Source organism: Siniperca chuatsi, linkage group LG15 (genome assembly GCF_020085105.1).
Source record: "Siniperca chuatsi isolate FFG_IHB_CAS linkage group LG15, ASM2008510v1, whole genome shotgun sequence".
Lineage (NCBI taxonomy): Eukaryota > Metazoa > Chordata > Actinopteri > Centrarchiformes > Sinipercidae > Siniperca > Siniperca chuatsi.
The window spans coordinates 13,953,474-13,974,730 of NC_058056.1; the positions used below are offsets into that span (position 1 = coordinate 13,953,474).

The 21,257-nt window shown below is 42.5% G+C and overlaps 1 protein-coding gene across 7 annotated transcripts; it reads right to left on the reverse strand.

The window, feature by feature from the left end:
- Window positions 1-1,252: 1,252 nt before the first annotated feature.
- On the reverse strand, window positions 1,253-21,099 carry ktn1 (kinectin 1). 7 transcript variants are annotated; one of them, XM_044223919.1, is made up of 36 exons: window positions 20,932-21,099; window positions 15,809-16,530; window positions 15,474-15,632; window positions 15,231-15,344; window positions 14,984-15,114; window positions 14,737-14,841; window positions 14,457-14,597; window positions 14,144-14,250; window positions 13,672-13,816; window positions 12,865-12,961; window positions 12,570-12,745; window positions 12,251-12,319; window positions 12,108-12,145; window positions 11,896-11,986; window positions 11,515-11,583; window positions 11,364-11,401; window positions 11,143-11,233; window positions 10,871-10,939; window positions 10,735-10,772; window positions 10,210-10,300; window positions 9,976-10,088; window positions 9,627-9,723; window positions 9,312-9,352; window positions 8,047-8,137; window positions 7,166-7,252; window positions 5,539-5,628; window positions 5,323-5,409; window positions 5,141-5,230; window positions 4,961-5,053; window positions 4,774-4,842; window positions 4,551-4,634; window positions 4,063-4,146; window positions 2,816-2,899; window positions 2,625-2,720; window positions 2,411-2,521; window positions 1,253-2,276 (listed from the first exon to the last, which is right to left on the reverse strand). In XM_044223919.1, the coding sequence occupies exons 2-36, from the start codon at window positions 16,527-16,529 to the stop codon at window positions 2,247-2,249; spliced, it is 3,837 nt and encodes a 1,278-aa protein (XP_044079854.1). In that variant the 5' UTR covers window position 16,530; window positions 20,932-21,099; the 3' UTR covers window positions 1,253-2,246. The 7 variants fall into 7 exon arrangements, with proteins under 7 accessions (XP_044079854.1, XP_044079855.1, XP_044079853.1 ...); XM_044223920.1 differs by having other exon boundaries at window positions 9,312-9,349; window positions 15,231-15,347; XM_044223918.1 differs by having other exon boundaries at window positions 15,231-15,347; window positions 20,932-21,097.
- Between the last annotated feature and the right edge of the window lie 158 nt (window positions 21,100-21,257).

A 21,257-nucleotide genomic window follows, 5' to 3' on the forward strand; every position in this document is an offset into this window, starting at 1 on the left:
ACGTCAGACCTTCAATGGCAGTCATGAGACTATCCGTAAGTGTCTGACTAAGTGTAAACTCAGGCAGATTTTTATCGCTGGTTTCTCCCACAATTTTAAATCTTTTAAGTCATTTACCCACATAGGATGACATGTCAGGCTTTTCCCAAGAACACGCATATGGGATAAAAGTGACAGAACTGTAGAACATTTCATCATTCGTTAGTTTTAGAGATCATACAATGAAATGTATGGCAAACAGTTTATTTTAATCAGAGGAATAAAAACATTTAAACCCATGACTGTATATTAGGAATCAGCTACGTAATAAGGGACTGTGTTACAACAGCTACAACAGCAGCAAGCTGTGGAAGTCTGTGTTATCCAGTTAATGACGAGTATGTTGAGGATAGTGGCGCCTGTTCCGTCGCGAGGTTTCCATGAAGATAAAAGCCAGATTTGCAGATCCAATCAGCTGACTGCAGCATGACAGTGTGGGAGAATGTGAGGAATGTGCTGATCCCATGTTGCCCCCCCCCAAAAAAAGCCCCCAGCCAGCACAACAGTCCTGTTGTTTTAAAAGCCTTTTAACATGCAAAAGATGAGAGCAAGAGCTTTTCTTCTGTGCAGATACCCAAAGTCAAGTCAGGTCCGGTCCAGTCACACAGAACCGAATTAACAGAATGCTGGCAGTGGTAAAGATAAATCTAAAACATTAAAAAGAAAAATCACAACCATGGCACATATGGGCTTACAATACACTTTCACACTCAGCCACTCACAGCATCAAGTGACCACAACAGTGATTTTTTTCCCCCAACATTTCAGCCAAGTCAGATGTTGTCCATGGTAAGCTTTTCATTATTTCAGCTACCAGTTGCATTCTCACTGAGAAAACAGTCTCCTGTTCTAAGGGATTATACAGCATGTTACCATCACAGGAAACTGGTCACACCCCAAATGTTCCATAATTAAGGCTGCACAGACTGTCAGCTTCTCTACGGTCATACAAAACACTTACCTAAAATAACACCACTGCATGACAAACATGTTTATTGTGTACAAAAAAGTCAGATGAATATTTTGCCAAGCAGAATATACCTGGCAGCAAAAGCTTCATGAAGCAGAAGCTTTGTAATTTCCCTGTGCAGTCAGGTTTGTCAAGGCTATGAATCAAATCAATTTGAAATTTTAACTAAGGTTGTGTGCTGCCCCACAGTGGTAGGGAGAAAGAAGTGCAGTGGAAGAAAAAGAAGCAACACAGGACGCTGGACAGATTTATCAAGCATCCCTTTTATTAACATCACCTGTTACAAAAAGAACAAAATCTTCAGTGTTAATGAACTTACCAACAATATAGCGAGTGTTGATTACAGATGATATGGGACGCTTATTCCTAGAGTAGTTGCAGTAGGATTAAAAACCTCTAACACTGTTGACCTGGCCTTCTCTTTCCACAGCCAGGGTCACAGATTCCCTTCTCTCTGGAACTGCAGTACAGACTTGACTACAATTTGTCCATGCATCTCCATAGTTACAGTCACGTAGTGACCCTTCTGATATGCTGAGACCCCTTCTGATCTCCCTTCTCCCACCCAATAACGAGCCAAGGTATGCATGGAGCTATGAATTCATGAATACACGATGATGCACAGTTTGTGATAATTTTCTGGTCAGGAGGCAAACAGATCAACAACAGTGTATTTCAGCAGGCCCTAACTGGTACATTTAAACAATACATGTCTTTAAGTTAAGAAAAAAAAGGACTGAAAACCCAAAGTTTGTTTCGTCAAGTTGAAAATTTGTATCACTGCCCTCTCTTGACAAATAAACAACTACTGCAGTATTCAAAAGGATTTCATTGAAAAATACAGGTGTTTTAAACAGAGGAATGGTTGCCACGCAGTTTAAAATTATGCTGGATGTCATTTATAAGTTTAGAATAAAAATTAACTGGCGATGCTGCTGAAGAGGAATGTGGTGGGAGCGGAGTAGTGTGTTTTGGTACAGTGTCTGGAGTGTTTGGAATTAACAGTAACCTCTGCCTGCTCCCTCATGGCCAACAGTGAGACTGGGAGTGGTTTGCCAGCACCTTGGCCAGAGTCAGTTGGAGGCTGCCTACAGTACAGGCGAGATGATGGAAGTTGGGGAAAAGGGGTGGCTGGGTGTGACAGTATGGTGTGATGGTGGTAGTGACGAGACCGAAGGTCAAAGGTGGTCTCTGTAGTGCAGTCAGGATGACTGCGTGGGGGTCTATCCTCCTCTCACTATACCATGGGCAGATCTTTGTCAGCCACCTGGAGGAAATCCCAAATGTAGAATGTTCAGACTCCACATTCAAATATACTGTTGCAAGTGGAAAGACAGGATTATGATACTATGTTGTTGTTGTTTTATTGGGCGGTAAGAACAGCGCAGCAACAGGCCTTACCCCTTCCTGTCCCTTGGTGAGTTGCCGGCTGACGGCTTGTAGCAGCTGCTGCAGTTCTCTGACTGTTTGGTTCAGTCCTGCAGTCATTTTCTCCTTTCTATCAATCTCTTCCTGTCAGAGACAGAATGACTGGTTTAGAGCGCAATGTAACCACCCAATTACCATACATGCAAAGACATACACCACAAACTGTTACAACACCCCAGACTCTTACTGTCTGTGACATCAGACTGCTATTCTCTATCAGGTCATCAGCATGGTCCGTCACTTTTGAGAGCTCCCCCTGGATCAGATCAACAGACTGCTGGGCCTGGATAAAGGACCAGAAAGTTCCACTTGTTAACAATGTGGCCTGGAGTTTGACCCATATCAGCAGCATAATAAAATAGAAATGAGCGTTCTTACCTTATACAGGTCACCAGCAACCCTTTGTCTCTCGTTCTCTTCTGTCTCCAGCTTGGAAAGAGTCTCAGTGAGTTGGGTTTTCAGCTGGAATCAAAACAGACACTCAGCACATGTTCTACAGCACATTATTAGCTTCCCGAAGACTGCCCAGTTATAATTTAGCATTGTATGTACACAAAGAGGCTTTATTCAGAGCCTCTAGTCAACATTGCCTACGTTAAATGGGTACATTAAAATGCTCAACATTTTCCTCAACACAGATTTAACTGTTTTTTCTTGTCCTACTTAGGCCATGTTCAAACCAAAAATAGCACTGTATAAAACAGTGCAAGGGGTTGGTGTGGACATGTTATTACAGAATCACGATCTGGGAAGTCCAGTTTGAGCAATACATTCATGTTTTAAGGCTTATCAGATGCCATAACACTGCACAACTCTGGAAAATTGTCACTGCTGTAGTAATTTTTTCCTGTGTCTCCACGATTGCAAGATTAACAGTATAATTACGTCCTTCACCTTACAAAGTAACCTACCAGGAATATGCACTTGTGCGTACCCAATTGGCCAATGCATTGTTGCCAAACAATGTAGCAATGCGTTGTTAAGGTCCTCATTGTAATTAAATCAGGAGGCTACATTTTTGATAGTGCTATTGTCGATCTGAACGCAGCCAACATACTGTTAAAAAACTACTGACTGCTAACACTTCACAAAGACCACAGAAAAATGTCCAGTGACATCATGGCAAGACAAAGACAATTAGACAAAACAGACAGACAGACAGACAGACAGACAAGGTTTGTAAGAAGGCTGAAGAGGGAATAATAGTTAGCAGTTCAAGGTGTGGAGTAAAATTGTGGTTGAAGATGGACAAAATGGGAGCATTTATTGGACTTTGCACAAGGAAGCCAAGTTGACCAGTAAGCCATTTGTTAGTCACCTGACGTGGCAAAGTGAGATGAAGTGGAGTGCCAGTGTAGAGAAGGAAGAGTTAGTCTTATAAGTCTCACTGAGTGCAAAGGTGAGTCATCATTCTCAACCTCTGATTTTTGCTACTTTACAAAGTCACATTCCTGGCTCAGAGAGTTAAGGGTTGAGTAAGCACGTTCACTGAGGTTATGCATGATGACCCACAGTTGCAGAAGATGGAGAACCCTGTCCTGTGGCAGTCAGTGTAGAGCCACTGCTGAGCACGATAAGGGATAAGTTTTGAAAGGAGCTCTAGCTAGAGGGTGAGCAACGCTTACCAAATTCAGTTCCTCATTCTGTCTGATAGCCTCTGTATATGAGCCATCAAGTCTGGTCTGCAATTCAGTCAACAGATCTTTGAGCTGAAATTAAGTTTGAGATGATGTGTTTAATGTCTGTGGGAGTCTGTCCAGGACAGCACTACTAGCACACAGTCTACGCAGTGATATGACTGATAGCTAGCAGAGCTGTGTGGTGATAAAGAACTGGATCCTGATGTGCATGACTGTAAATTACCAGTTAGTCTGGTAAGTGGTTTAACTATGTCAGTGCTAGAGCTGGTTTTAGTTCAACAATATTTAATATTGGTGTTGTGTTGATTTCATATGCCCCCAAATAAACAGTACAGGATGTCACAAAAACATCAAAACACACCATGAACATGAAAATGACACATAACAGAGCTTGTTTTTTGCCACAGGAGGATGAACGCTGTGACATGACTGAGGATCACAAGACTGGGTGAAGAAGTCATATTTCTGCTCACCTCTCTGACTTCTGTCACATAGGTGGCACTCTCACGCTCCGCCCTCTCCAACTCAGACTCCAAGTGCTGCTTTTCTCTTCTCATCTACAGAGCACAACAGAGGTTCAGAGATACTTAAAACTGAGACAAAGAGAAGTTAAAATGGCAGAATGTTTGAACTACAATAAGTCTTAGAAAAAATGTCAGAGTGTAAGCATGAGATGTGTGTTTCAAGAGGACTGACATTTTCCAACTCTGCTCCATCAGTTAGTCTCTCAATCTCTTGCTCCAGAGCTGTGACTTTCTGGCTCATCTAAGGTCAGAGACAGAAGAATAATGCAATGAAAAGAGCACAAGGTGCAATCATATATCACCTTAGTGATTTGATATTCAATCTGGGAAGTTGTCTCCTGCTAAACCTGAACACATACCTCTCTGAGCTCTCCCTGCGATAGCTCCAGCTTCACCTTCCAGCGAGACTCCTCCTGCTCCACGCTGTTCTGGAGGCGCTGCAGGATGCCCTCCTGTGGATGCAGCAGGAATGACAGCTCAGTTTGGCAAGACATACCACTACAGAACCACAAATGTTAAAACGAAAAACCTCATCTCACCGTCTCTGCCAAAACCTTCTTGTATGTCTCACAGTCTTTCTGTAGAATCCTTTGGGTTTCCTCAGCTTCTTTCAGCTTCTCAGCCAGTCCCTAGCGAGAGAGAGAGGGGGAAGCATTTGTTGCTAAAGATACCTTCAGATTAAGAGGAAAGATGTTCAAATGTACATTTCCACTCTATTTACCTTAGAGTTCCCTGATGCAGGGGTGGATTGTGCAGCTGAGCTTTCAGCTACTGCCCTTTCAAATCTGTGGAGCCACTCCTGATGGTTCTAGTAGAAAGAGGGGATGAAGAGTAAAGAGAAACTTCAGTGAAACGACACACAAGGAGAAGTGCGATGGAGTAAGAAGGGTCTTCAAACACAATTATCATAGAGATAAAAATCCAATACTAGCCATACCTGCTCACTGGGCAGAGGCACATTGGGCAGAAGTCTGTGCAGAACATCTCGACACTCGGCCTGAGACACTGCCAGTGCTGTCTGGTTCTCCTACAAGGCAATGGAAGGGGGGAAAAGAACAGAGAGAGAGGAGAGGAGGTTGAGCACCGACTGTTCAAATAATTCAGTCATTTCGAAGACAAGGCCCAGTGGTCATCAGAGCAGATATGACCACCATCTTTCCTTCTTCCTCATTCGACTCTCCATTATCTTGTTTTAAACCAGTCAGCATCAAGTCATCCATCGAGCCGCCCCAATCAATGTCACAGGGATTATTCATTTAACATGATCTTAAATTATCATTTTAGAGCATTAGGATAAATGCTGTCTCGCTCCTACTTCCAATTACCCTGAGAAAACATCTTTCAACAGGCCACACCTACACCATATGTCAGCAACCTCAGATTCAGAGCACATCACATTCTTCAGTCCTCCTGCCAACCACAAATACATCAATCTGCTTTCATGAAATTGTACAAAGTACCTTGAAACTCTTCAATAAATAAAAAAGGTAGCTATCAGTTCTCCCACAATAGGCTAGCATCATGCACTGTCACTCTGAGGCCTGAAGGGAGAACGTATGCCAAGCACTAGCCAGCTGGCACTCTAACCACTATTCACATTAACACACTGTGTCACAAGGCAGCTCTGAGATGAGTGTTGAGTTGAATACAACCAGCATGCACTGACAGTACACAACAGCTGCCGAGGAACTCCCTGGCTCAGCTGAGAAGGTGCTTTCTACTGTACTCAGATGGCAGGAGCGCAGCTGCTGTGCCGATGGTTCAGCATGTACATTTCCCTAATGTAGGAGGAGGACGGCAAAAATACACACGTCACTGCAACTGTTAATAGACCAGTTATCTGGTAGCCCACTCTATGTCTACACCAAGAGACCTGCAGCTACAAGAAATACACTGTAGATTTTGCTTTACATTTAGCTACATTTAGCTTCTCCTGATGGAGAATATTGTATATTCATTAAAAGTTTTAAATGATCACACTTCCTTTAAAAATAATAAACTGCATTAAAATCGAAGTGAATTAAACAGATTTTCATTGACTGATTAACTGGTGATATTGACAGTATGGATGTCACAAAGCAGAATGGGGTAAACATGCTAGAAATGAGTCACATGACAGAAAGAAAGGAAGCTGCAAAATGATTGCCATGAATCTCAATCTAATGACATCTAGTGAAATAACTTCTGGGTCACTGCACACTCATTTCCAAGCATCAGCCTGAGCTTTGGGCAGGGAGAAATCTTTTATATTTCAGAGCTTAAAGCAAAAATATATTCGCTAAAGTTAAAGTCTGAGATTCCCGAGGGTAGTAGTAATAATAATAGTAATAGTTCAACAGCTCAACCCACAGCCAATTGAAAACTTGAGGCCAAAACAACAGAGAGGAGTGGCGAGAGTGAGGTTAATGAGTATGCAGCTTTGTTATGGAAGATGGTGGAAAATAAATCTCACTGGGTCAATTATGGCAACAAAACAAACAAACAAACAAACAACAGCATTTTGGGGGGGGGTGGATGCATCAGATTGGAACTAGAGTGAAGCAGACTGAGGTGGGGTGTCGAACCTTGACAGCTTTGCTGAGTTTCCCTTGAAGCATGGACTCGGTGGCTGACAGAGCTTCCATTGCACTCCAGTTTTTCTCCCGAAGCTCCTGTTTTGGTCATTTCCAGAGAGATACTACTTTCAGTTCAGCCTCAGGGAAAATGCATTCAGTGACCCTCAAATAAAGACTGATAGAGTAACAGAACAAACTGAACGCATTTCTCATTTTAAAATTACTACACTCTGCTTTTCACCCATGCTCCAACCGCTAAAAATAAGTATGAACAAATAGCCTGGAGAGTCCCAGTCTCGCACCTCACGTTAAAGCAACTCACACAGTACGCAAGATGTATAGTAACAATGTTCTGTGAGTGCTTTCTATTCAAATTAAAATGGTAATAATGTCTAGAGACTTTTTCAGTAGATACAAAAATGAAAAACAAAGTCCACATAAACATATCAAATCAAATATGCCTCTCTCGAAAATAAAAAGGTAGGCGAGTTTCTAATGCTCTGAATCACCCACAAGCACAGACAAGCTAGCTGAAACAGTCATGCCCAACGGCGAGCATAACAAGAGTAGGCTGGAAGCCCTGTTATGCAACACTCAGCTTAAGCAATCCAAATCAAAATAGACATCTGTACTGATGTGTATGATCATGTTGAGAACACAACCTTAGCTAAAGAAAGCTTTCTATCTGGTTTAAAAACTGTTTAAAAAGAACAAAAAGCAAAACAACTGAGACTAAGTGGCAGTAGACAACAGGAAGTATGGATGTATGCAGTGTGCAACTCCAGTGTGAGGGGAGTGTGTTGGGATACCACACAAGGGGGGTGGGGGGTGGGGGGCGCAGAGCAGTTACTGGTGTTACATAGTTCAGGTCGTCGCTGTAGGAAACCTACGTTGTTCTTCTTTCTATGAAGCTCCAGGGAGTCTCTCAGCTCAGCCAGCTCACCCTGCAGATCTGAGACCTGCTTGTCCTTCTCTGACAACCTGATAAACAACAACATAACCACTCATTATGAACATTATGTAATTAATAGGGGTGTAACGGTACACAAAATTCACCGTTCGGTATGTACCTCAGTTTTGGGATCATGGTTCGGTACAGCAGGGAAAACAAAACAAAAAATATAGAGAATAGTATTTTTGTTATTTATTTTGAAAATGTAAACATTAAACATGGGCTTATTGGCCATAATTCTTACTCTAACAGTAACAGGCACTCAAACACTAGCATATTGTTAATAAGAAAAAATAAAAAATAACAAATAAATAATACTCCATTGTAAGACTCTGACCTGTTGATAATTCCCGAACAGCTGCAGCTTGCGCTCATTTATACAGGGGAGGCACAACGGACTGAATAACATGCACACATCAAGGTGCATTGTAGTAAGGGCTCAAGCACTTTGATCATATGCTCAAATTCTGTATTCTCTGTGACTGAGTATAGTTGCATATCTGCTGCTATAAATACTCCTATAGCATTGTTATTGCTTTGGCACGGTCCGAATCTGCAGTGAGGCTGTCTGAACGCTGTGGGGAGAAACTCGCCTTCCAGTCTGTTGCCTTATTCCGCTAATCCACACATTCTGGTGATGCTGTTGTAAATGACGAATGACGAAATTAAGTGCATCAACAGACATACCCGACTTGAGTTAAACAATTCGGCATACAGTCTGACACTAATCGTTGTACATTTCATTTTCCATTTCCTGTAACTAACCAGGAAACCGTAATGCTCCCACGCAGTGGATCTAAATGTCAAGGGGGGGTCCTCAAGTTCTGGTGTCTTATTTGTGTTTGCAATACAGAGGCAGCAACACTACATGAGCTTGACTAACCTGGCTAACCAGACTAAGCAGACTAGCATGCTACAGCTGGTGCACTGCTAAAACGTTCCGGGTACAACTCACACTCTAGAATTTCTGTTCCGCACGTGCAAGTAGTCGACAAAAATAGGCTATTTTGACAGTAATTGTTTGGGTCACAGGGCTTACCGAACTGAGGAAGTCGCATACCGAACCGAACGTCCTATACCCAACGGTTTGGGATGAATACACGTACTGTTACACCCCTAGTTAAGGGTCCTTTAAAATGAAAATGTGTGTGAAAAATATGTATTATTATGTTATGTTATCAAATGGCATGCAACTTTACTCACGCTGTAAGAAGCTCTGGGCTTGGCACTGCTGTGTGGGACTGCTATTTGAAGAGGGGTAAAAGACTCAATTAAAAAACAGAGACTCATAACAAAGACAGAGAGATCAAACTTTAACAACAATTCAAACATGAACAGCTTTGTCTGTTCTGAATAACATATACCAAGTAAAAAGAACCCCTTCCTCAAGCTTAATTTTTTCTTTTATGCTTAGTTGGTAATGTCTTTTATAGCTGGACAAATCTTCCTGATTCAAACCATAAAACATGTCACAATTGCACTTTGTAGTGAGCAATTTTTTTAAAGACTGTTCCTCACCTGTTGATGTATCTGCTCCATCTTCTCACTAAGCTCATTATTCCTTGCCTCCAGCTCAGCCTGCAGCATCTGGATCTCCTGGTCCTTAGCCACTAGCCTGCGGGTCAGATGTGCTCATCATTAGTCTGATTTGTAATGCTGTGTTCAGACTACCGGCGACAAGGCTACAAAACGGCCAAGCATGGCTAGCTACATTGCCGTTGAGTCGCCATGATGTGTTGCTCAAGCGCGCCTTTAACGTAATTAAGTTTTTCTTCCATTTTTTAGACGGAACAGAACAGGAATTGCGGGGAAAGAGATGGGGACTAGAAATGGTGAAACAAAAACATATGATTGGAGGTTAACTTACTGAGCCTGGAGTTCTTGGAGCTGGGCACCAGAACTGGTCAGTTCTTCTGGCGTCTCCTTCTGTCTCAGCTGCTCCATCTCTGCCTGCAGGGCGGCCAACTGCTGCTCCAGAGCCTGCAAGACAAAAACTGCTTCAAACAAGAGCTCAAACTAGGACAATACAACATGAACAATAGAAGGAGTAGCATTTGAAATATCCAAACCCAGTATTTCATTGATACAGTAAAGCCCACACCTCAACAGTCTTCTCTCTGACTGAGCCGCTGTCTTGTGCTGCCTGTAGACTCTTCTCCATTGATTTTAGCGTCACATCCTTCTCTTGGATCCTATTAAGCAAAATGAAACAAGGGTTCATCATACAGAACAGTTTGAAGTCACACAGAATCTGCTGACATTTACATACATAATGATATCCACTACAAGAGGACATTTAACAATAGCAAGCGGAAATCAGATGTTAAAAGACCTACTATCATGGGTCTGTCTAGGGAGTTGCCTGGAGTGCCAGGTGGAATCAGTTTTGATATGCTTACAGTAAAGTAAGTAGTAGCCTTTGGTTTCATAACATGTAATCATGACTACTCATCTGAGCTAGTTGGTAAAGCTGCTGCAACTGACTGACGAGTGTTACTGGAACTAAAGTTAGATATTTTTATCTGTGTGTCTTTGTGTGTTGTGGACGGGGGTGGGTAAACATAAGACTTTGTACTGTCACATTGTCATGATCCCTAAATACCAAAGACAACTTGACTGATCTTACATGCTCTGGAGTTCTTCCACTGTTGACTCTGATGATGCCTGTGATTAGGGGAAGAGACGATTTAAAACAAATTAATACAGAATAAGGTGGAAAAAACACAGCAACTCCTTTTTAATAAAGATTTTAGACAACTCACCTGTTCTGCTGTCTTTCTCTTAACAGCCTCTATTTCTTGTTTTAGTGCTTTGTTCTCTTTTCTTACAGCCTGCATCAGGGAAAGACATTGCTTAAAGATTTTTTACCCATTAGGGATTGTGATTACGAGGCAAGCAGCGAAATGCAGAATCACTTAAAGTATGCTGATGGCAGTCAAATGTGGGTATGTGTGTGAGGCAGCATATTTTCAGTTGTTTCTTGAAGCTTTGCTACCTGTGGCCGTCCCTTTCTAAACAAGAGAAAAACAGTCACCTGGAGCTCTTCCTCTTTGTTAGCCACCTCAATCAGCCCCTTCTCCAGCAGGCCCTCTACGGTTTTCATGGTCTCCTCCTTCTCCCGGACACTGGGTAGGAAGTAATGTTTTATAAGGTAACTCAGTTAATGATTATGGCTTATTTGTTTTTGTTTCATGGACAGAGCAACACGCCTAACCAGCTGAAGTATTTAAAATATGTTCCAGTTTTCACACACACCTCATCTGAAACTGGTCCAAAGCCAGTTGGGAGGCAGTCTGCATGGGGAGAGTCAAAGGCAAATAGAAAGAGAGGGTGTGTAAAACAGAAGAACGCATTAACACGTAGGGATGTTTTAAATTTGGAAAAACAGTCAAGGTACGTAGCTGACCTGATCGGAAATCTGTGCCTGCAGATTCTGAATCTCTGCCTTCAGTGACATATTCTCATTGTGCAAGGCCTGCAGAGGAAAAGACAAGAGACAGGAAAGAGATGACAACACTTATTATGCCAAGACAATACAGGTTCTGACAGACTGTGCAATAGTTTGAACAATGACATAGCGCTCATAATTATTCTGTCTTAGGTTTAGGATCTGAACCCAAAATATCTGAAAATGAGAACCAACATGCCCTCTTTCTGGCAGGGTTAGGGTTAGGTCTTCAATCCATATTCCCTCACAACACAATGAGAGGCCTAGAACATGTTTATCAAATTCCTGCAGACTAATGAACCAATGCTTGTTAATATAAGAATCTGTAAATTAATATACCTGCATGTTAGTCTCTCTACTGGCCCCGCTGCTCCTCTCAGCATTTAGAGAATCCTCCAGACTCTTCCTCTGCAACTCCTTTTCAGCCAATCTGAACAGAACAGGGGAAGAGTTGGGAGAGCAAAAAATGGCTCAACAGTATCACTTTTAATGCAATCAGTACGTCTGAAAAGGTAAAAAAACAAAACAAAACAACAAAAACATTTTCTTACAGCTTCTGTATCTCTTCAATGTGGGAGACATGGGTGGCCTAAATGAGAAGAAAATAAATCTTATTACCCTACATACATTCACTGTTATGCAGGTGAGCATCTTATTCTGACTAAACATAGGTAAATGAGGCTGACAAATATACCTGTGAAGAGATCTGGGCCTGCATGCTCTCATTCTGGACCTGAAGACCTTTGTTTTCATTCATAAGCTCCTGTTAAACACAGATTGTATTAGTGTATACAAAAAGTGTGTGTTACTCTGCTTCACAGAGAAATTCACTCTGCATCACAATGTGGAATCAACATTTCAGAGTACTAAAATGCATTTTAAGAATCCATAAATGTAATACAATATGACAGCTCAATTTGATAAACTTCCATATAATCTGATCCAATATAGTGAATCAAGCAAAGATGTACTATAAAAGGGGATTTGGTGTATGTGATGTTGTGGTGACTCACCTGAACTCGGGCCTGCAATGAGTCATCAGGCATACTGTGCTCGGACACCTCTATCACTCTTTGCTCCAGCCGCTCATTTGAGACCATGGCTTCAGTCAGGCTGCCGCGAAGGGTCTGGATCTCCTTGTTCTTGTTGTTCATCTCCGTCTCCACTGCCAGCAGCTGGCTGTGGAGCTCTGCGCCCACACATACACGGACATTCAGTTGCTGAATATAACCTGACAATTCACTTTGACGTAGCAGAAGCAACAAGTTAAAAGGATCGCATTTTTTGTGTGACTTTATATTTCATCACCTTGCTTTGAGGCCTGAAGTTTCTCTCTCTCAGTGTTTACAGTGTGGAGGAAATTCTGCAGTTCTTCCCAACGTCGCTTAGCATCCTGCAGTTGGGCCTGGGGATGGAGACATGTATCACTTGTGTTACACTTTTCTCCCACACATTATACTAGAAAACAAGCACTTATAAAATTTTGGCAGGGGTGTGAGTGGGAATCAAGATGCTTGGGAGTGTACAGCTACACTACACCGGGTAAGATAACAAATTACATCCATCCATCTTCTTTCCTCTCACAGTCAAGATCATTACTGTAAGGTCAATGACAGATTAATTTGCATGAAAGGCCACCTGAATTTCTACAAGCCTGTGATCCTCCGGTCTGTTTTTCAAATACAGCTCTGGATCTGTCAAACTAAGTTAATGGATAGTCCAAATTACAAAACATCTTGTAGACCTTGTTTTATTGATTTTTCTAGTTTGTGCCAGGAATAAAAACATGTTTTATGTCATGAAAATCTCAGGAAAGGTTGATGGGCTGGGTGTCTAACAGGAAAGTGTTGTTTATACACAGCACAAAGCCTCAAACATTCCAGCTTCCAAAGCCAACACAATCCTCCCAACCCAGGTTCTATTTCCCACACCCCTCCCCAGGACTTCCACTACAACCTCCTCCCATTTCCCCCGGTAATGATACCACACCCGCAAACCAGATTTGAAGCTGTGCGGCATTGCCCGGGTTTTGTACAACTCAGTTAATTTTTGTCTCGACTGGGGGAAACTGAAGTACAGGCTAAATAAACACATTGTGCATCTGGATTAGTGTACCTCCAGCTGGGACACGTTCTGCTTGTAGTTGACCTCCAGTGACTTTCTCTGGTGCTCCTCCTGCTGCAGCTTGCCGTTGTTTTCTGCCAGCTCTTTCATCAGGCCAGCATACTCAGAACGCAGCTTGTTCAGCTCTGCTGAATTTCTATCAAGCAACATACACACACAAAAGCACAATTGCAAATGTGAAAAAGGTTGATGGGCATTAATGTGGATGTTGTTGATGAATCAAACTACAAATAGCCTGTAAGGGGCATTTCACATTATGTAACTGTGCATGTAGATAGATCTCTGCCTTAATGTGAGCAGCAAATGCAGAAGAAATGTTGAGATAGGAAGTCTGAGCTAAAATGCAAAGACAATGAGTTGAAATTCTAATATGAATTGGATAACTACAAGTGAGCAGATGACATGTATGAAGCTCTAGAGAGCGCAACCAGTAGGGTCTTTTCTATTGTAGTGTAATACTGACTTGCTCTCCATCTGGTTGGTGGCAGAGCTGACTGCGTCCCTCAGGATGCCGTTCTCTTGCTGCAGTCGAGAGATCTGGCTTTCCAGCTGCTCCCTCACCTGCTGGAACTACACATAAACAATAGGATTCAGTCTCCCTGCAGCCTTGAGAAGAATACCAAGAAGGTCTGGGTTCCTTCACATTTTTCAAATTCCAGATTTTTTCCACAGTATTGATGATAAAATGTAAAGTGTAATATAATATCTGTTCAGATAACAAAATTGGAAACGAGTTAATTAATATCCATATTTCTGCAAGAAACCAAAGCCCTCACCTTTATCTGCATGGTCTGGAGCTCCTGGTAGCTGCCCTGTGCTTTGCCCTGCATGCTCCCCAGTTCTTTCTCCATGGCTGCACGTTGCTCTCTCATCAAGGCCTCCACCCGGCCCGTCTTTTGCTTCTCAACCTGAAGCTCCTAAAGCACAGAGGGAAGAGGGCATATAAAGCAATTCACTGAAACAAATGGAATTATTCCCAGCAATACGCAGAATAAGTTGGGAATAGATCATTAATCATATCATGTAATTCATTAAGCAGAACATGAGAATCTAGACCTGGCTGAGCTGTTTCACTTTGTCCTTGGCAATGGAGGCCTCCTCCTGCAGTGTTGTGAGAAGTCTCTCTCGTTCCTGTGCAGCTGGGTCAGGCCTAGCTGCAGACTGGTGGTGAGACAAATAACGTTAAAAAAGCAGGCATAGCAAGTCCAACTCCACATAGCAGGTCTCCTGCCAAAAGCAAATAGTGTGAAATTGCACTTGTCAAGACCACCTAAATCAAATGTATCACTTATTAATCTCTCACTTTGTGCCAGGCATCCAAGGCACTGGGGCTCTTCTCTCGGAGCAGAGCCATCACACTGACAGCCTCAGCTTCTGACAGAGCCAGGCTGGACAGACCAGACAGCAACTCCTTCAGCTTCACCTCCGTGTTCTCTGTTTAAATACACAAGATAGGGGATGCAATTTAGCACATTATTATATGGTTGGACAGTGGATGTGGGATAGCAAAAATAACCAAATACTGGATCAGACTTGTTTTTGCCTCCTACCTTTGTCAGTCTCATTCTTCTGTTTCTTGCCACTCCCTTTGGATGGTACGTCATCGTTATGGGCTGCCTGGTGGTTGGCAGAAGCTGCTGAGTCAGCCAGAACATGGGCTTCATCTACTGGATTTGGAAGAAAACTAATTGATTACAAGGCAACAAGTTCAGGCTTCGGTTTGAGCACATGTCCAGATATTTTTAAGAAACTGAGATATAACTTAGCATGTGGGACCATTGAATCATCATTACCATGCTCTGTCTTCTGTTTCTTGGCAGAGTTCTTCTTCTTGCCACTGGGAGCACTTGAGGCTGCACCATCCAGAACTTTGGTTTCAGCCACAATGGGAGCTTCCTTCTTGACTGGAGTTGGACCCTGCTCTGCCTTAACCTCTGGCTGCTGGTCATCCACTGGAAAGGGACAGGTAAGGGAATAATACTGTCAGTTTCAGCCAGTCTGCCTCGAGGCTGACAATAGAGGATATTCAATTATCATTACAGGTATTGAAGATGTGACAACCATGGCTAACTTTTCCAAGAGAATCTAAGTGACACACCCACTTGTAACTGAACTCTTAGCTACTCACCAGGTTCTGCTTTTTGTTTCTTCTTCTCCTTCTTCTTCCCAGAGATCTGGGGAGGTGTCTGAGCCTGAACAGGAGCCTGAGCGGCTTGTACCTGAACCTGGACCTCAAGCTGGGGAGAGGGAGGGCTGGACTGTTTGCTCGCAGCCAGAGGTGGCTCTGTCTTGCGGCTGACCAGCTTTGAGCCATTCACTTCTGGCTCCTCAGAAGAGGGGGCTGTAGCTGAAGCAGCAGCAGCAGCAGCAGCAGCAGCAGCAGCAGCAGCAGCAGCAGCCTTGGCAGCCTTTTTCTCCTTCTTCTTTCTCTCCCTCAGACCAACAGGAGCCTCTGGTGAAACTGAAACAGGCACATAGGGAGTAGGTGTTGGTGGGGCAGGATCTGGTGTAGCCACTGGTGCAGGTTCCTCCTCTACCTCCAGTGTGGAGCTGTTGGCACCATCAGCCACGTCAAAATCCCGAAGATCCTCTTCTGAATCTCCTCCACCTCCGCCACCTCCGCCAACTCCTCCGCTGGTACTCTCCTTCTTCTTGCTCTTCTTCTTTTCATTCTTCTTACGAGTGTCTGGTTTGGATGATGGTACCTTGAGGTCACGTTTCTGCTTGGCCAGCACCTCATCATAGGAGGTTTCCTTCATGAAGAGCCAGAAGAAGAGGAACATGAGGGCAATGACCAGGGAAGGGGCCAGGATGAGCAGGTACTGAGAGTCATAGATATCCACCGCCATTCTGAGGAGAAGGAGAAACGATGTTTAGTTTAGGCCGCTTTGTCACACCAGCAGTTAAAAAGCAGACCTGCTCCATTCCGCATCACAATATGCATCTACCAATACTTTGACAGTGCTGAGAGGGTGCAACTGAGAGGACTCTCACTGACACACTGTCCTCTTAGTGATATGATCCAATTAGATAACACTACCCCAGCTACACAGCTTAACATCCTCCCTACAAGTTCATAGAGAATAAGGCATATCTACTTTAAACATGGTTTGGTAATAGCTAGATAGAATTTTTTTATTAGAGAATAAAAGCCATCAACTTCACTCACACTGGCTTAAAACGGAACAAAATAGGTCAAGAACATCAGATAGACAACTAGGCTAAAAAGAAGATGGCTCACTGTCTCATTTAGTCACTTCCCTGTTTCAGCCCCCACAAGGACGACACAGTGATATTCTAAACTCATATCAGGATGGATTTGCAAGAGGCAAAAATACACCCACATTCAAGTGTCACCCGCTGAGGTCTGCTGCAGCTGCAGTTTGGCCCCTGCCTGCTTCAAGTCATTGCAGGCAAAGTTTACAGAGTCAAGAGGTCCTGAGACTTCATTTTAGCTTCTGCCAAAGATATTCTTAGGAACATGTGTTGTCTCCTCAAGGCTACGCAGTGACAATAAAACTGGGGTGGAATCAATAAAGATAAAGCAGTAATAATTTAAAACCCAACGCACTATTAATACTAGAAGCAAATAAAACCAAACCAGTTATAAGCATTACTGTCATTTATTAGCATACATGACAGAGTACATGTTTGCAAGATGACTTTTAAGATAAGTTACTCAGGTATTTTACACATATGAATATCAATTAATGCAGTTTCTCAGCCAATGAATCTGATTAGTTAAAGAAATGTTCCAACACTGCCAAACATTTACTATTAAACAATACAATATAAAATATTATCAAAAATATATCAAATGTCTTTGCCAGCTGTTAAGGCAGGCAGGGAGCTTAGCATTTTCCCTGATTTTCCTCTTATTTCTATCTTTTTTTTTATTAAATACTTTTTCTTGCAGCACATATTTTTTCTGTTTTATCAATCTGACTACACCCTAGATGGCATGTAACATGTATGATGTGACAATCACTGAGGTAGTTCTGCAATTTTGTAAGAGGTTAATAGTAATGCAATTCTGATAACATAAATAGAACTCTTTTCAAACATTGGAGAGTATGTCTCTGAAACCAACACACAGCAATGCCTTGTGCAAACTTACGTACTTATTACAAAATAAAACCACCGTTTTGAAAACGGGGACAAGTTAAGCTCTGGGTGACGACAGCAACATTGTGTTGTCAACAATACAGAGAGGCACCAACAGTGAGTGACCTGACGTGGTGCAGCACAATCCCATACTATACCCAAGATCTGTGGCAGCAATATAGCGTAGGAGTCAGCGTCATAGAGCAGACCTCTTTAGTAATTTGGATTAAGCAGATTACCCATGATAATACATTTAAGAATAACTTTCCACTGCAGGGCTTCCTGAGGACTGGCAGGCTTAGTCCTATAGTGTAATGTTGACCCTGTTTCACTACCACCTCGAAAACCTCTCATTACATATTTCACAATACACACAAAAATGTACCAGGCCTGTTATAATGACTAATATTTTACTTCTCTTATTCCGAAAAATTATTTTGCCTTTTAAGCACCAAACTTTTCCTCTGAGCATAAACTAAACAGCTTCTTATATAACATTTTTGAAACTATTTTTTAACAGTTTTCATTATATAACATTTTTTGAAGAGCTTTGACTGTGACAAACACATCCGATTGGCTGGGCTGACTAGTTGATTAGGAATGTTTGCCTTACACATTCAACACCTATCCACTATCCATTCACTCTGATGTGTTTGTATGGCGTTTGTGTCAAACAGCATGCATTCCTCCACACTCGATAGGCTATGGCTGGGAGCAAACTCGTTAAAAATATGAGGTTGAAATAGCAGTTGGTTTTAGAGAGCACTGTGCATGAACTACCTAGACCACTTTGCAAGTTTGGGTGAACTGGGAAACAAGGTTTTAACTACTAACTTTAAGAGTCTACCAAATCAGGAAATTCTTTTTTATGCCACATTCACTGTATGTTCATGGGAACTCCCATATCAGAGAAAATGAAACTGTGATATAACTCTTAAAGCAACATTGCTTCTTGGCATTTTAAGTATGGGTGGAGTAAATGCTGGAAAAGTTTGAAGCCTGCTTGCTTTCTTTCAATCCCAGACCTCAGAGTGGAAGGTGCATAAGTTTCCTTGCACATCCTGAGCCTTGTCCCAGCATCAAAATGAGCCCAGGGGACAAAGCCCTCTCGGGCTGTTGGCTCCCCGGAATCTAGCCACTTGGCAGGCCAGGCCTCCTGATTTGGCAGGCCTGGACAGAGAGGCAACTCCTGATAACTATCAGACCCAAAAAGCAGCGCAGACAGTACTTGAAAACCAGGCCATGCAGCACTCTACACTTAACATCTTTAAGATGGCAACAATTTACTAAAAAGCACATCAATGGTCCAGGGAAGCAAAGAAACTTGGAGCTATTGAAGCGAATCATTTCTTTAGTATAAATTACACACAGACCACAAGTGTAATTTACAACATGAAAATCAAATGTAACCACTGTTTTCCTGGCTCAGAATTAGACTAAGATGTGCTTGGCAAAATGGCTGAAAACGTTATGATAATATGTGTTAATAACTAACAGTATAAGTTCTGGAAGTGTAAGTGTCACTAAATCTGCAGTTTGTCTAACAGCTGTGTAACAACTGGATTTTAGGCACATAATTACACACACAAATTAAGAAAAATAAAAGCTATTAAAGCTAAACTGGCAGTCACTCTATCCCCTTGTAATAATACCAGAACCACTTTTAGATTATGGAACTACTTTTACTCTCCAATGACAGTACCTTTTACCCAGAAAGTTTCAGTGATTGCAGGTAATTAAAACTAATCTAGTTTAGAATAATAATAATAATAATAATAATAATAATAATAATAATAATAATAATAGGTAGGACAACTGGAAGATGGTTCTGTCTGAATAGTTAAGCTGGAGGACACCCACCCAACGTCTCATTCACCATTATCAGTATTCTGGTAATAAACTCATCAGAAAGTAGCAAAGTACACAGCAGGGAATCTGGTTATGGTGGAAAACATTAACCAATAGGTAACGTTATTGGTCAACCAGGCAAAGACACCAACAAGTCAGAACTGACACCATGCCACAAGAGAGAGAAGCTCAGGAATACTTTTATGGACTCTAAGCCAAAGTTTCTCAAATTGTGGCCCTTCCAATGATCCAATGATTAGTACTTTGGGTCACTTTAAAGTAAGTTTAACAAACTAAACTAGATAGATCTAGAAGTCATCAGGACACAGTTTATCACCTTATTGCAGATGAAGTAGGGTTGCCAACACAAGTCTCGTACATTTGAAATACCAGAAATACGTTACAACACCTCGACTTGTCTTTGAGGTAGGGTGATGTCCAGCAAGCCACCTCACCATTCAACAAGGACAGTTCACTATGGTCGAGTACCAAATGTGCCAGCATGCTAGATCATGTCTAATTGTCAGCCTTGCGCAGACCGCTGAACCAAGACACGTAATGGCAGCTGTTCTTACACCAAAGAATAGGCTGCTTGTGGATGTGGCCATTAATCACAGAAAAAGCAGAACTGATACAGCTTTAATCGTTCTTGCTAAGTTAGCCCAGCTAGCTCTTAAGTCTCACGTTATAATCAAATGAACCATTAAAGATAAAGAGGAGGCACACATGTCGACGACCAGCTCACTTCACCAACATGGCTAGCAAATATTTATTTTAACAGTGGAGGCTCAATAGTGGCCTGGGCATGGCTACAAGTAGTTGCTATAATAGTTATATCCATACAGGAAAGGCTTGTCGCCACTCAAGTTCGTCTCATTGAGTGGCTAGAGCCCAGCACTATGAATGAGCTAACTAGCTAACTTAAACGCAAGCTAACTAACGAACGCACAGAGCCAGGGACTAATGTTAACCGGCCAATCCAATTATTAGTATAGAGGGACTCATATAAAACTGACCAGCTAAAATGTTAATAGGAACACCCAAGTTTGTTTCTCTTTCACGAACACTTAGCCCGTCTGGAGGCGTGGACATCTGCCCCCACGGGCCTCGTCTTGCTGGTGACCCATCCTCCCTTTCTCCTGAAATCTCTGACCCGGTCTGATGCTTCATTCTTCCGTTCAAGTCCTGAGGGCCGTTCCCAGGCCTGGGTAAAGAGCTTAGCTGCGCTAAGACCAGGATGTGCGGCCTTTTGACAAGTAATAAACATAATATTGCCTACAACCGCCGCTCACAACATACCCGTAGCTTCAGTTTGCTGTTCCTTTAGCAAGTGGTGAAATGGCGTTGTTCTGCGTAGACTCTAGCAGACTCCTGACTTCCCGGGACAGCTCCAGCCTGGATTTTTTTCTGCGCTATCCGTCAGACTATCTCCCGTTTCTGGTTCGCGGGGGCGGGTCATAGGCAGGATGCTGGGGATCGCTTGTTTTGTGACTCGGGGCATACCGTCCGGAGCCGTTATTGCATGAGGCTAAACAAGAGATAGCCCCGCCTTTTCAAGACAGCCATGGCTCATATATCTTGCGAGCGACAAAAGCAAAAGAGGGGAGTGGTCATTGCACTTCCCC